Source organism: Myotis daubentonii, chromosome 2 (assembly GCF_963259705.1).
Source record: "Myotis daubentonii chromosome 2, mMyoDau2.1, whole genome shotgun sequence".
In the NCBI taxonomy this organism is placed as follows: domain Eukaryota; kingdom Metazoa; phylum Chordata; class Mammalia; order Chiroptera; family Vespertilionidae; genus Myotis; species Myotis daubentonii.
Window position 1 is genome coordinate 57,845,052 of NC_081841.1, and position 12,661 is coordinate 57,857,712.

Sequence of the window (12,661 nt, forward strand, 5' to 3'; positions counted from 1 at the left end):
GCGCAGCCGCGGCCACTGCTCCTCTCCCCCTCCCCGCCCCGCCCCTCCCTCCATCCCTCACCGGCTCCCCGGCTCCCGCCCCGCCCGCCCCTCCCGCCCGCCGCTCCGGGGGTGGGGGGGTCTCCGCCGCCGCCGCCGCCGCCGCCGGAAGGAGCCGCCATTTGCCACCGCCGAGCGCACGGGCCGAGCCGAGACGGAGCCGGGAGCCGAAGCGGGACTGGGGCCGGGAGCACGGCGATGGGGGGCGGCTCCGCCGCAGGAGGATCCGGGCGCGTAATCCCGGGGGTCCGGCCCGCTCCGGACCCAGACCCGCGGGGCGCGGTACCCTGAACCCCCTCCCCGCCCACCGCCCGGGCCATGGCCGCCCGCCCCGCCGCCCCCGGGCCGCCCGCCCTCCCGGCGCCGCCAGCCCCGAAGCCCCGGCGGTGGCGGCCGTGAACGGCGCTCCCAGGCCCCGAGGACCCCGGCGGGGCTGGGCTCCCCGGTGCGCGCCCCCTTTCCGGCCTTGCCCTCTCCCTTCCCCCGCCGCCCGGAGCCCCTGCGCGCCGCCCCCCGCCCCCCGGCGCCCGGACGATGCTCAAGTCGCGGCTCCGCATGTTCCTGAACGAGCTGAAGCTGCTGGTGCTGACGGGCGGGGGGCGGCCCCGCGCCGAGCCGCAGCCCCGGGGGGGCGGGGGGAGCGGCTGCGGCTGGGCGCCCTTCGCCGGCTGCGCGGCCCGGGACGAGGGCGACGGCGACGAGGAGGAGTACTACGGGCCGGGGCCGCGCGCGCGGGGCCTGGCCGGCGACAAGGAGCCGCGGGCCGGACCCCCGCCGCCGCCCGCGCCGCCGCCGCCCCCGGGCGCGCTGGACGCCCTGTCGCTCAGCAGCAGCCTGGACAGCGGGCTGCGGACCCCCCAGTGCCGGATCTGCTTCCAGGGCCCCGAGCAGGTCAGGCCGGGCCGGGCGCTCGCGGGGCGGGGCCGGGCGGGGTGGCGGCGCCCACCTGGGGCGCCCGGGGAGGCCGCGGACGGGGGCGGGGCCTGGGAGGCTGGGCGGGACCCGGCACCCGAGTGGGACTCGGGGGAGGTTGGGGGGCCGGCTGGAGACGCCCGGAGCGTCTGTTGGAGGTGGAGGGGGACCAGGGGTCGCCGGGAAGGGGTGGGACTTTCTCCCGGCGAAGCTCAACATCCCTCGCCCACGAACGGGGACTGCCTTCCTCCCCCGGCCTCTCCCCCTGGGGTCTTTGTCGGCTGGGGAGGTGGCCGAGGAGAGCGCTGGTTTCCACCTGGAAGGGAGGGGCCCAGCCGGCGCCCTGGCCTCATTCAACATTTCTCTCCGTGGGGCACTTTTCTCCACTTCCCGTTCTGCAACTTTCCATCTCATTGCAAAGAGTGCTCATTGTTTAAATGTTATGGACAAAGTTGTCTCGGGTTAGTGCAGGGGATGTCTCTATGCGGTGAGACATATTTCCTGGATTAAAAGGGAACACCTGCTCCCCCCCCACCACCAATTTCTTCTCCCTTTTGATACTTGGAAACGGAGGACTAACCCAGCCCAGTGCGCGCCACACCTGTGACATGCTTTACGGCGATGGAAGGGGAGGAAGGCCTGGCTCTGAAGCTCTAACGCTAACCCTTCAGATCCTAAGGGGTAGCCTTCCAGTCGGGACGCCTTAAAGACCACCCTCTCCAAATGCTGGGGAAAGAGAAGACCCATTTCCCCACCTCCGCTCCAGTCCCTTTTCATCCTCGTCTGTTTGGTCAGGGAAGTTTACCTTGCGCTCTAACTTTTTTCTTTTGTCCTGCAGCCTTAGCCTCTTGCCCTCTGTGGGGTGAAAGGCCTGAGCTTTTCTAAGGTGGGACAATGACTGATCTCCCAGAGCGGAGAGGAGTGGGTCCCGGTGGTGCTAGCTGACAGGGACTGTCGTCACTCTTCCTCCAGGGGGAGCTCCTGAGCCCCTGCCGCTGTGACGGCTCCGTGCGCTGCACGCACCAGCCCTGCCTCATCCGCTGGATTAGCGAGAGGGGCTCCTGGAGCTGTGAGCTCTGCTACTTCAAGTACCAGGTCCTGGCGATCAGCACCAAGAACCCACTGCAGGTGAGGTGCGCGGAGAGGACTCTCGGATTGGAGTAAGGGCCTTTCAGCATTCAGAGTCAGGAACCCTCCGGGGAGCCTATTTCATCCATTTATTTACCCCTCCCCACAACTTCCTGTCTTTCTGTAAATCCTCCCTTTCTTCACTTATTTACAAAGACACTATTGCGTGCCACCTTTATTCCAGGCACTGTTCTAGGCACTGCACTGGGACAACAAAAAAGAAAAAGATAGTAATATCAATGAGGATAGCAATTATGTAGTGTTTTCTGTGTGTCAAGCTCTTGGTGTGTATTAACTCTTTTAATCATCATAATAATTCTATTAGTTATATACCATTATTATCCCCATCTTAAAGATTGGTGCACAAAGAGATTTGAAAACTTGCCCAAGGTTACTCAGCCAGGAAGTGATGGAGTTAGAATTTGGAATTCAAACCTAGATGGTCTGGCTTCAGAGCACTTGCCTGATCCTGCCTTTCTAAACCAGGACAGACACATGGTTTCAAACAACTTGAGCAGTGCCACAGGCTAGGTTTGATCAGGGCACAGAAGAGACAGGTGTTAATCCTGCCGGAAGGGTTCCAGGAAGGCTCCTGGAGCATCCTCCTTCTCAGGGCTAACCATCACCTGGCCCTCCATGTCTTTCTGTGACTTTTTGGAACCCTCTCTCCCACACAGTGGCAAGCCATCTCCCTGACAGTCATTGAGAAGGTCCAGATTGCGGCCATAGTTCTGGGCTCTCTCTTCCTCGTCGCCAGCATCTCCTGGCTCATCTGGTCCTCACTCAGCCCTTCAGCCAAGTGGCAACGACAGGATCTGCTATTTCAGATCTGCTACGGCATGTATGGCTTCATGGATGTCGTCTGCATAGGTGCGGGCACCTCTCTCCCTTTGACCTGAGGAGCAACTTCCTCTAACTCAGTGGTTCTCAACCTTCTGGCCCTTTAAATACAGTTCCTTATGTTGTGACCCAACCATAAAATTATTTTCGTTGCTACTTCATAACTGTAATGTTGCTACTGTTATGAATCGTAATGTAAATATCTGATATGCAGGATGGTCTTAGGCGACACCTGTGAAAGGGTCGTTCGACCGCTAAAGGGGTCGCGACCCACAGGTTGAGAACCGCTGCACTCATACACTTAACTTTCCCTCCCCATTCCTTCAGCTTTAAGGCCACGTTTTCTACCATTGAGAGCCCTTAGGGCTATCTTGGTGCCCCTCCCTTCCCAGCTTCTCCAAGCCTTTTGCAACCCTATCTCCTCACTCTGGAAAATGCTTGCTTCAGCACCTCTGGCCTAGGTCTGGGCAGCAGTTGACCCTGGATATCTTACCCCTCTTGCTTAGGACTCATTGTCCACGAAGGCTCCTCTGTCTACCGCATCTTCAAACGCTGGCAGGCAGTGAACCAGCAGTGGAAGGTCCTGAATTATGACAAGACCAAGGACATAGGAGGAGATGCAGGGGGAGGGACGGCAGGGAAGCCGGGCCCCAGGACCTCACGGACGGGCCCTCCCTCTGGGGCCACCAGCCGACCCCCGGCTGCCCAGCGCATGCGGACGCTCTTGCCTCAGCGCTGTGGTTACACAATCCTGCACCTCCTTGGACAGCTTCGGCCACCAGATGCGCGTTCTAGTTCCCATTCCGGCCGAGAGGTTGTCATGAGGGTCACCACAGTCTGAACTGAACTCCAGGAGCGGGGATCTTGAGTCAATGCGTCGGCCAGAGATGAGCTATCATGGCTGCTGGAGGTACCACCTGGACCAGATGTTTGGGGCACACTGCTCCCACCACTGAAGATCTCTGTGGGCAGCCTCAAGCTGGAGACATTGTCTGGCTTCTGCCCACTGGGTGGAGTCACTTGGATGACATTCCATTCCCCACACTCATCCTGGGGCAGCCAGTGGGCAAGTGGGGAGAACAGCTTTTCTTCCCCAGAGAACCGTCCTTACCTCAGCTCCTAGGGCCTCCAGCCCCTCAGCTCTACCATGGTGACTTGGTGAGGGGGAACCAATGCCAGAAGAAAGGGGCTGTAGACCCCCCCCCCCATTCCCCACCCCATGGCCACAGGGCAGCTGGCAATAAGACTAGTATACATTGACCTCCCGTTCCCTGCATGAGGGCGGGGGGACTTCCCCTGCTCTGCCCCCCATTGCATGGGGGGAGGGCATAAAGAATCATTTATATGCACGTGGAGACTCCTTTCTCATCTGGGGCTTCTCTGGAGGGTTGGGAGGTGTGGGGAGGTTTCTCTGCAGAGGTTACAAATCCCAAATGCAGCAGTGGGTTCTGAATTGGAGGTGTAACTCCCACTTGCTGGTGAATAATTCATGTTGGCTGCTAGATGGCAACGCTCAGAGGTATCTAATGGGTGGACCTACCACCTCCAAGTTTGTGATTTACAAAAAAATCTCTCCACTGTGGTTTTCCTGTCTACCTCATAGGGTTGGAATGAGGATAGAGAAGGGGCAGGTTGCGCCCAGCCGGCATGGCTCAGTGGTTGAGCATCGACCTATGAACCAGAAGGTCACGGTTCGATTCCCGGTCAGGGCATATGCCCAGGTTTCGGACTCAATCCCCAGTGTGGGGCTTGCAGGAGGCAGCTGATCAATGACTCTCTCTCATCATTGATGTTTCTATCTCTCTCTTCCTCTCCCTTCCTCTCTGACATAAATAAAAATATATTTAAAAAAAGAAGAAGAAGGGACAGGTTGAATGCCACTGCAAAGAAAATCAATGATGGCATAAAATGATTTATACTGTAGATGATGGTCCATTTATTTCAAATAATAGCTGGTTAACAAATTGCAAAATGTGTTTTTCATCTGGAATTGCACAGAGCCTTGGAAATGTGTGTTGAGTGTCATAGATATGTAAATATGAGGGAAACTAGGCATTGCAAATGTGAAGGATGGTGGTTATTTGTAAGAATGAGAGCTCCTCCAATGCTCTACACGTGGGAGCAGAGGAAGGCTGGAGCTCTCCTTCTTGCTCTGGGGATCATTTGGATTCTTAGTCCTTCTCAGGTACTGTGCTCACCCGGAGAAGGGGTGTGAAGTGAATTTGGACTTATTTGAAGTGAGATGGACAGAATCCTTCCATGATATGAGTCTCCAGCTTATAGGTCTGATCCTGCTGTGTCTCAGCTGGTGGTATTAACTGGAAGTATTGTGCTTGGAGACAGCAGCGTAGAGGGCAGTTGTCTATAGAGAAAATTTGGGGAGGACTGGTTAAAATGTGGATCAGCCTAAGCCTCAGCCCTTTCTCCTGAGGTCTTGGAGCTGTGTATTATATGAATGATGGTATCTTTTAAGTGAACTACTCATCAGCAATTAAATTAATTACTTCACACTTTGCTAAAGTCAGATCCAGAGGCCTTTCCTATTATTAGTCCTTCTCTCAGAGAAGGTCTGCTCTGTGTGCTCCCTGGGGATGTTTTGGGGAAAATGCTTATCTGTTAAAGGTCACATATCCTTGCTTGGGTATTGGTTATCTCTTACCCCTCTCTAAAAGGGGGTCTTCGCTGCTGTCCATGGTGCTAGCACCCAGACTTGCCTGGAGGTATAGATACCAAAGTCACCTGGACGTGTGGGATGTGTATCACCTCCAGGAATCAACATGGAGAGGGAACTGAGGCTAAGCAATATCCCGTTCCCCCCTCCCCCATTTTCCAGTGGAAAATTGTTTCTCCAGAGAAGTAACCTTCCACATTCCCTACTTGAGCAGACAGAAGAGCCAGACTTTACTGATTTGCTATTCACAGGATAGCTGGTGGGAACCAGCTGTCAGATGGGAGACAGCAAATCAGAGTGACTACTAGTGCCTATCATGGCAGATAGGGTTCAGGTAGGTACCACATAGTTGGGGTTTCCTGTGCCAAGCCTGGGCTGCCCCCGTGATGGCCCACATGGAAATTTAAATAATCCCAAGATCATAGGCACACAAACACTGTCTCCATTTGGACTCTAGGTCCTAAAACCAGGCCAAGTGAGACAGTATATTCCTCTTCCTTTCAGTACCATTGGATGTCTTGGTATTGGGTTGGGACCAGCAATCAGTACTGTCCCCTATCCTTCCCTTTTCCACCTTAAAGAGAATCTTATCCAGAAAAGGGGTCATAGTAACTGTTGCCATCCTCAAGTGAGCAGTCCAACTTGCCCAGTGGGGAGTGTGGGTGTCAGAGCCTGCATCACTAAGTCCAGGGGAAAGGGTCTGAGAGGAATTGGGGCTTTATTCTTTCAAAGCTCAAGTCGGCGAAAAATCAGCTCACTGAAGTTTGGGTTGAGTTTAGTGATAGGGGAATGGGAATGGGGATCGAGTATAGTACAGGAATTGAGAGAAGGGACAGTAAAGGGACAACCTGCCCCTCTGTAGATTTTACATAAATAGATAACTCCCCAGAAGGCTTGGTGGCTAATGAAGTTTCTGTGGTCAGGGAGCCATGTCTAGGGCAGGGGGTTGAGGTGGTGGGGAGGAGGAGGAAGTGTGAAGTGAAATCTCCATCTACATCTGGCTCATTGGAATGGGGTGTGGAAGGAGCAGGAGGAAAGGGGACAAGTCCTGACATGGGGAGGGTAATCTGGGCTACCCTCAGAGGGAGCTGTGGGGAGTGTGCTGAGAGATTGATTTATATGGAAGATGAGTTCATCTGTATACAGCACAAGGGGAGGGCTGTGCCCAACTTCTGGGGGGCCAGAGAGTGCTGACTCAGGGCAACAGGCTCCCTCTGCCCAGCCCCTTTCTGCTTGGTGCCCCAGGGCTCCTGGCCACCCCCACACTGAGCTTTCATCCTGTCTGACTTCATTTCTCTGGTTGTATCCAGTCTTCCTCCAAAGGAAAAGACCTTGGAGCAATTTTCCCAGAGAGGTCAGAGTGGCCATTCTAGGATGTCCTTCAGTTCAGGTTCCAAAAACACTTCTACCAAAGAGTCAGCCGCCTCTGGCCATCTCTGTAAATCCCTAGCTCCGGCCCTTTTTTACAGCTAGCCCTGTGGTTACTCCTTACCACCACCCTCTTACTCTCCTCCAGGGAGCCAGACTTGGCTGTTCCCACTCCAGACAGAAACGTGTCTGGGTTTGTGATGCAAACCCTCTTCCAGGTACCTAGACCTCCCATGCTATTGGGGTCAATCCCAGGGCCTGAGAAAACAAGGTCAGGGATTTGGGTGAGGGTCTTGCCTCCAGGTCTTGTAGGAAGTGAAAGTGGGAGAGAAATAAGTCAAAAGTCAAGGAGGGAACATTCAAATTTTTTTTATTTCAAAACTATGAATATTTAAAAATATCAATATGTAAAAGGAAGGCATATACAAGGAAAGGTGCAGAGATGTCTCTGTCTGGGAACTAAGTCAAGCCAACTCAATAGTGACCAGAGAGGCAAGGATCATTGTTAAAAAATCATAAACCAGGCAAAGGCAGATTCACCCTCCGAGAGGCAAGGTGAGGAAGGAACGGGGTAGGCAGAGCCTGGTAAGCTGCTCCCCGCTTCTGCCACATGGTCCAGATTCAATCTGAGATTTTGCGTGTCACCCAGGGACAGGCCCTGGCAGGGGTATAAACACTGAATAAGGCCTCATCCTTCCTCTCAAAGAGCTCACATGCAAGGAAGACCAACCAGGTGCAGACCAGATGCACAATTACTTAGCTCATGTCATGTAAAGAGCTAGTCAGCAGCATCTATGAACACTGTGGAGCCCCCGAAGGGCGGTGGTGGAATTCTTCCTCAGGTCACCCAGCATTATTAGTTAAAAGTCTGAGCTGGCCCTTGAAGGATGCATATGATATGATCAGGAAAAGGGCTGAGCAGCAGAGGGACTGTGGTTTTCTCCGGGCCTGCTGGGTCAGGCCAAATGCATACTTCACACCTTGGCCAGGACTGCCTCAAACCCTTTGCTATGATCATTCTGACTAGTGTGATGAGATAGACAGGTCTCAGGGGAAATACACATCTCTTGGTCTTGTGCCTAATAAACCCCTATGATGAGAGAAGAGGTAACAGCCTCCTTCCCCAGGACTATCTGTCCACAAACTGTAGGTTGATGCTCCTCTCAGGTACCAGGACAGTCCGGGTCATGGGTCTGATTGGGGCAGCGCCTGGCTCAGGCTGTACCTCAAAGTGGGTCAAGATCTGAAAAGTGAGGAAGAAAGCTATCATTATGGGAGGAGTCTACAATGGTGGGCTGCTTTGGTCATGGGCATTATTTGTGTTAGAATGGTCAAGGTTGGTAGTGAACTTCTTGGTTAATCAGGATAAGGGACTATGGTAGAGAAATAGATAGTCCAAATACCCTCATTCACTTTCCAGGACTATAATGAGATTGACGTATTTAAAACATTAAGTCTTAAATGTTCTCCTATGTTTGTCAGGAGAAGAGCTCACAGCTTGAGAGGGTTAGGGTCTCTCTCGTCTGGAGGTCTAGATCACTCACCTGGGCCAAAGCCATTTGCAGCTCAAGTTCTGCCAGGCGTCTCCCCATGCAGCTGCGCTTGCCGAAGCCAAAGGGAAGGCAGGCAAATGGGTGGGGGGCTGGACCTTCCCCCAGCCAGCGCGCTGGGCGAAAAGTATTTGGATCTGGGAACTGGGCAGGGTCCCTTGAAGTGGCATAGTGACACAGAGTGACCAGCGTCTGGTGAGGGAGAAACACAGACTTGTCAATTCGGACCCAGGAATGCAAGGAGAGACATGGAGAAAAGACTATATGGACTGGGATGAAGGCAGGCTCTAGTAGGTGATGGGGAAATTTTCTGTGGCTGCTTTTGAAGTGATTTTTCCACTGCCCCATTATATCCCAGAGAGAAGCACTCAGGCCAAGGGAAGGGTTTGAAGGGCTTATGGAGAGTTGAGAATGCGATCAGGGCCAAGATAGCGAGGGATGGCTTAGCAAAATGGACCCATAGGCTCTACTCACATTTCTGGGGATGATATAATCACCTACACGAATGTCTTTATCTGGAACACGGGAATTTCCAGGTACTACGGGGTACAGTCTGTGTGGCAGAGCACAAGGAGAGACAGGAAGGTGAGGCTGGGCCGTTAGCCTCCCTCTCATGCCAGCAACTTCCAAACCCATTCTTGGCCAGGAGTAGAGTACAATTTTCTCCACTTTCTCCCTACTCCCATCGACTGCCTGCTTTCCCAGCCCTTCCCCAGCATTTTCTCTAGCTCCTTCTCTCCTTCCCCCTCACCTTAGCACTTCCTTGAGGACAGCCTTCAGCAGGGGCAGCTGGGACAGAACAGTGGCTGAGGAGTGGGCATTGGACCCCCTGGCCAAGGCAGCTGTGATCTCGGAGTGGAGAGCCGTCTGGACTTCGGGGTGCCGAGAGAGTTCATATAAAGCCCAGGAGAGCGTGTTGGACACCTGAGAGGATAGGTGAGAGCATTGGAGGCAGTAAGAGCAGAAACCAGCCTAGGGAGCAGAACGTGAAGCTGCCCGCAGCCCAGGAAGTGCTAACCCAAGCGGTTCTAGAGGGCCATAGCGAATCCTCTGCAGCCGGATTGAGATTGGACAGGCTAAGCTCTGAAAGTGGGGCCCACAACATGGAGGGAGAACGCTACCGTGTCCACTCCGGCCAGTAGCAGCTCCGTCACATTCCCCAGGATGGACGGGGCAGGCAACTCTTCCTGAAACAGGAAGTAGGTCAGGTGCGCCCCCGATTCCATGTCCTCCTCAGGCCTTCCCTGGCTCCTCATGGCTACCTCGGCCTCTCGCCGCTCCACGTGCTTCTGGGCTGCGTGGGGGGAAGGTGCAGGGAGGCCTCACTACCCCTGGACGGCTTTCCGTCCTCCCATCCCGGCTTCACGTCTGTGCCTCACCAAATGCAAACATCTGGTCCCAATCTTGGCAGAGGCGGCCCCAGGGTCCCGGCACCAGGCGGTGCAGCCAGTTGGGCATCGCCATGGTCAACAGCGTGGACACAAACACAGATCCCACCGCCCGGATGAAGGTCTCGGTGTCTGGAGGCACTTCTGTCTCCAGGCAGCCCAGGCGCGAACCCAGCAGCACAGCTGCTATGCCTGGCCGGGAGGGGGCGCTGTCAGGACACGGGCGACCCCACCTCCACCCCACACCCTGGGCGGGGGGCGGGGGGTAATGCCTCCTAAGCTTGCCTCAACTGTCTTGGTACTCACCTTCTAGTCCAAACTTGTAAAACTCTCCGGCTACATCGCGAACCAGGGCGGGCGACCCAGTACCACGTCCCCGTTGACGCCGCAGTCGCCGCACCAGGTCAAGGACCACGTCGTCCAGGGTCCTGGCATAGCGGGCAGCTGCTTGAGGCCGAAGGAGGAGCGGGGCCAGGAGGCTGCGGAGCCTCTGCCATTCTTCGCCTTCCCTGTAGGGGTGCGGAGAGGGGGCGCATCAGGGCAGATGTGGGTATGTGGAGGCCGTTCGGCGCTGCTGGCTGCGGTTGAGGAGCGTGTTCCGCTCGGGTGACTAGGAGTGGAGTTGCGTCTGCTTTTCATCCCCTTTCCTCCTTACTCATTTCCTGCCCCCAGAGGGGCCTGGATTCCTGGGTAACCTGAGTCACAGAATCTTACATTACATCTGGATCCTGGTACCCTAGCCCCGTTTGCCGGCACCCAGGATTCTGCCCTCAAAAGATAAGGATCAAGAGGAGGGGAGCGTGGGGCGCGGGACGGGCTCTACCTGAGCTTGAGAAACAGACTGGGGTGAAAATCCCTATTTGGCAGAGTCTGGGGGAGACGGCCTCCCCTCCTCCACACCCCCAGACTGTCTCCAGACCCTCCAATGGAGAGGGACGCAGTGGGGCTTCAGGGCTTTGGGCCAGAGAGGACTCACGCCGTGAGCAGTCCGCAAGCCCGCTGGCGCTGGCGCCGGTGCTCAGCCCACGGTGAGAAGCTGCAGCGCTCGGGCCTGGGCCCCTCCTGTCGCAGCAGCTGCTCGATGAGTGTAGGGGCCGCCACGTACACCGTGCGCACCTTCCCGAAGCTGGCCAACCACACAGGACCGAAGCGCGCAGCGCCCTGCACCTGGGAGAATGGGCCCGGCGACACCGGAGACATGGGCAAAGGGACTCCCAGGTTGGCCCGTGCCAAGGCCAAGTGGCGAGGCTTTGGAAGGGGGAGCTCCCAGCTGGTGCATGGACCTAATGCTAAAAACCCCTCCCCCTCTTTCCATCCCTAGAAAGTTGGAATGTGACGGGCCAAGTGGAAGGACTTTGCTTAGATATTCAGGACCTCTCTTTGGTCACCTTGGCCAAGCCACGGTGGAAAAATCCCTAAAGGTTTACACGTGGACTCTCCATTTCAGGACGAGAGCCCAAAGGATAAGAGCGCAGGTAGCTTTAAGCCCAACACGCGGAATGCCCGGGGAAGGTCCTGCGCGTTCCTGCCTCCTGCCCACTTGTCTGGACCTACCGGGCTTCCAGACTTCCGCACTGCGAGGAGAAGGCGCTTTCTGAATGCACTCCTGCTGGGTGTCGGGATGGACTCCGTGCTGCTTGAGCCAAAGCCCCAAGTCCCAGCTAGTCTTTCTGTAATTCATGCGCATCCGTCCTCACTGGCCTTCCCTCCTACGATCTGCACTAGTCTGTGTCCCCAGCGCGGGAGTCCCAGGAACAGAGTCCCAATCTACCTGCAGCTCGTGTAGGCGCGACAGCCCTCCCTTGCAGAAAAGTTCGGCCAGAAAACCCGGCGTGGAGGGGCCTGGGATGTCTGCCAAGCCCCGAGGCGCTGAGCCGGAGCCTCTGGAGCCCAGTGAGGCGCCCATCTCAAAAACACAGCGGGCTCGATGCAACACCCTGGAGGCGAGCTTGAGGGTCTGGGTCATGGTCTGGTTCGGGGAAATACAGCACTTCCAAGCATCTTGTCTGCGCCCCTATTTAACCCTTGGGGAAGGTAGTGGCGACGCCCCCTCTCCAAGCCACTCAGCCAATCCTCTTTCCAGTGGTCTGTGCAGGGATTAGCACCTAGGAACAGTAGGAGGGGCTGAGGCTGCCTGTGCAGCTCTCTTGGGTCTCATGTTGCAATGACCCTCTTGGGAGGGGAGGTCTGCCTCAGTTTCTCCTCCTGGGCTGGTGCCCTAGTCCCATAACCTGAAGACCTCTTCCTGGGAAAGGCTATTTAGTGAAACTTAGGTGACCAAGATATAGTCAGTCCCTGATATTCCCACCACTTTCTCTCGGAGACAGGCCCCTGGGCCCATGCTCAGGAATTCCCCATCCTCTAGCTCTTCCTGGAAAGGAAGTGAGCGGGGAAGAGGCACAGCCGTAGCTGTCCTCATATTCTTGGCTCATCAGCTGCTCCTTCTCTGTATGAGCAGAATTTTCTTGCACTATCACATATCCCCCAACTCCTGTACTGGACACTGGGCAAATGGCAGGTGAGTTAATGGGGTAAAATGGGTTACGGAGCCTTCATCTTTGTTCCTTGAGGATGGGGGTCCTTTTATGTCAGCCAGTCAACCCAGAAGTTCAAGATGAAAAAAGGGTCTCCAACCCCGCACCCTCCCTGGGACTCTTCAGAAACAGTTACAATAAAGGCAGCATAAATTCCCCAGATCAAGTCTTAGGCAGGGAGAGGCTGGGAAGATATACATGATACACACTCTCCCCTTCCCTGAGAAATAG

The 12,661-nt window shown here is 55.7% G+C and overlaps 2 protein-coding genes across 4 annotated transcripts; one reads left to right on the top strand and one right to left on the bottom strand.

Annotated features, from left to right (window-relative positions):
* Positions 1–565: 565 nt before the first annotated feature.
* MARCHF9 (membrane associated ring-CH-type finger 9) lies at positions 566–4,891 on the top strand. The gene is made up of 4 exons (XM_059683405.1): positions 566–930; positions 1,924–2,079; positions 2,757–2,949; positions 3,426–4,891. The coding sequence occupies exons 1-4, from the start codon at positions 574–576 to the stop codon at positions 3,758–3,760; spliced, it is 1,041 nt and encodes a 346-aa protein (XP_059539388.1). The 5' UTR covers positions 566–573; the 3' UTR covers positions 3,761–4,891.
* Positions 4,892–7,504: 2,613 nt separating this feature from the next.
* LOC132227832 (25-hydroxyvitamin D-1 alpha hydroxylase, mitochondrial) lies at positions 7,505–12,578 on the bottom strand. Of its 3 annotated transcripts, XM_059683415.1 has the most exons (9): positions 11,668–12,578; positions 10,873–11,063; positions 10,203–10,405; positions 9,888–10,088; positions 9,630–9,802; positions 9,260–9,432; positions 8,983–9,061; positions 8,503–8,700; positions 7,505–8,201 (listed from the first exon to the last, which is right to left on the bottom strand). In XM_059683415.1, the coding sequence occupies exons 1-9, from the start codon at positions 11,860–11,862 to the stop codon at positions 8,088–8,090; spliced, it is 1,527 nt and encodes a 508-aa protein (XP_059539398.1). In that variant the 5' UTR covers positions 11,863–12,578; the 3' UTR covers positions 7,505–8,087. The 3 variants fall into 3 exon arrangements, with proteins under 3 accessions (XP_059539398.1, XP_059539400.1, XP_059539399.1); XM_059683417.1 differs by lacking the exon at positions 9,888–10,088; XM_059683416.1 differs by lacking the exon at positions 8,503–8,700.
* Positions 12,579–12,661: the final 83 nt, after the last annotated feature.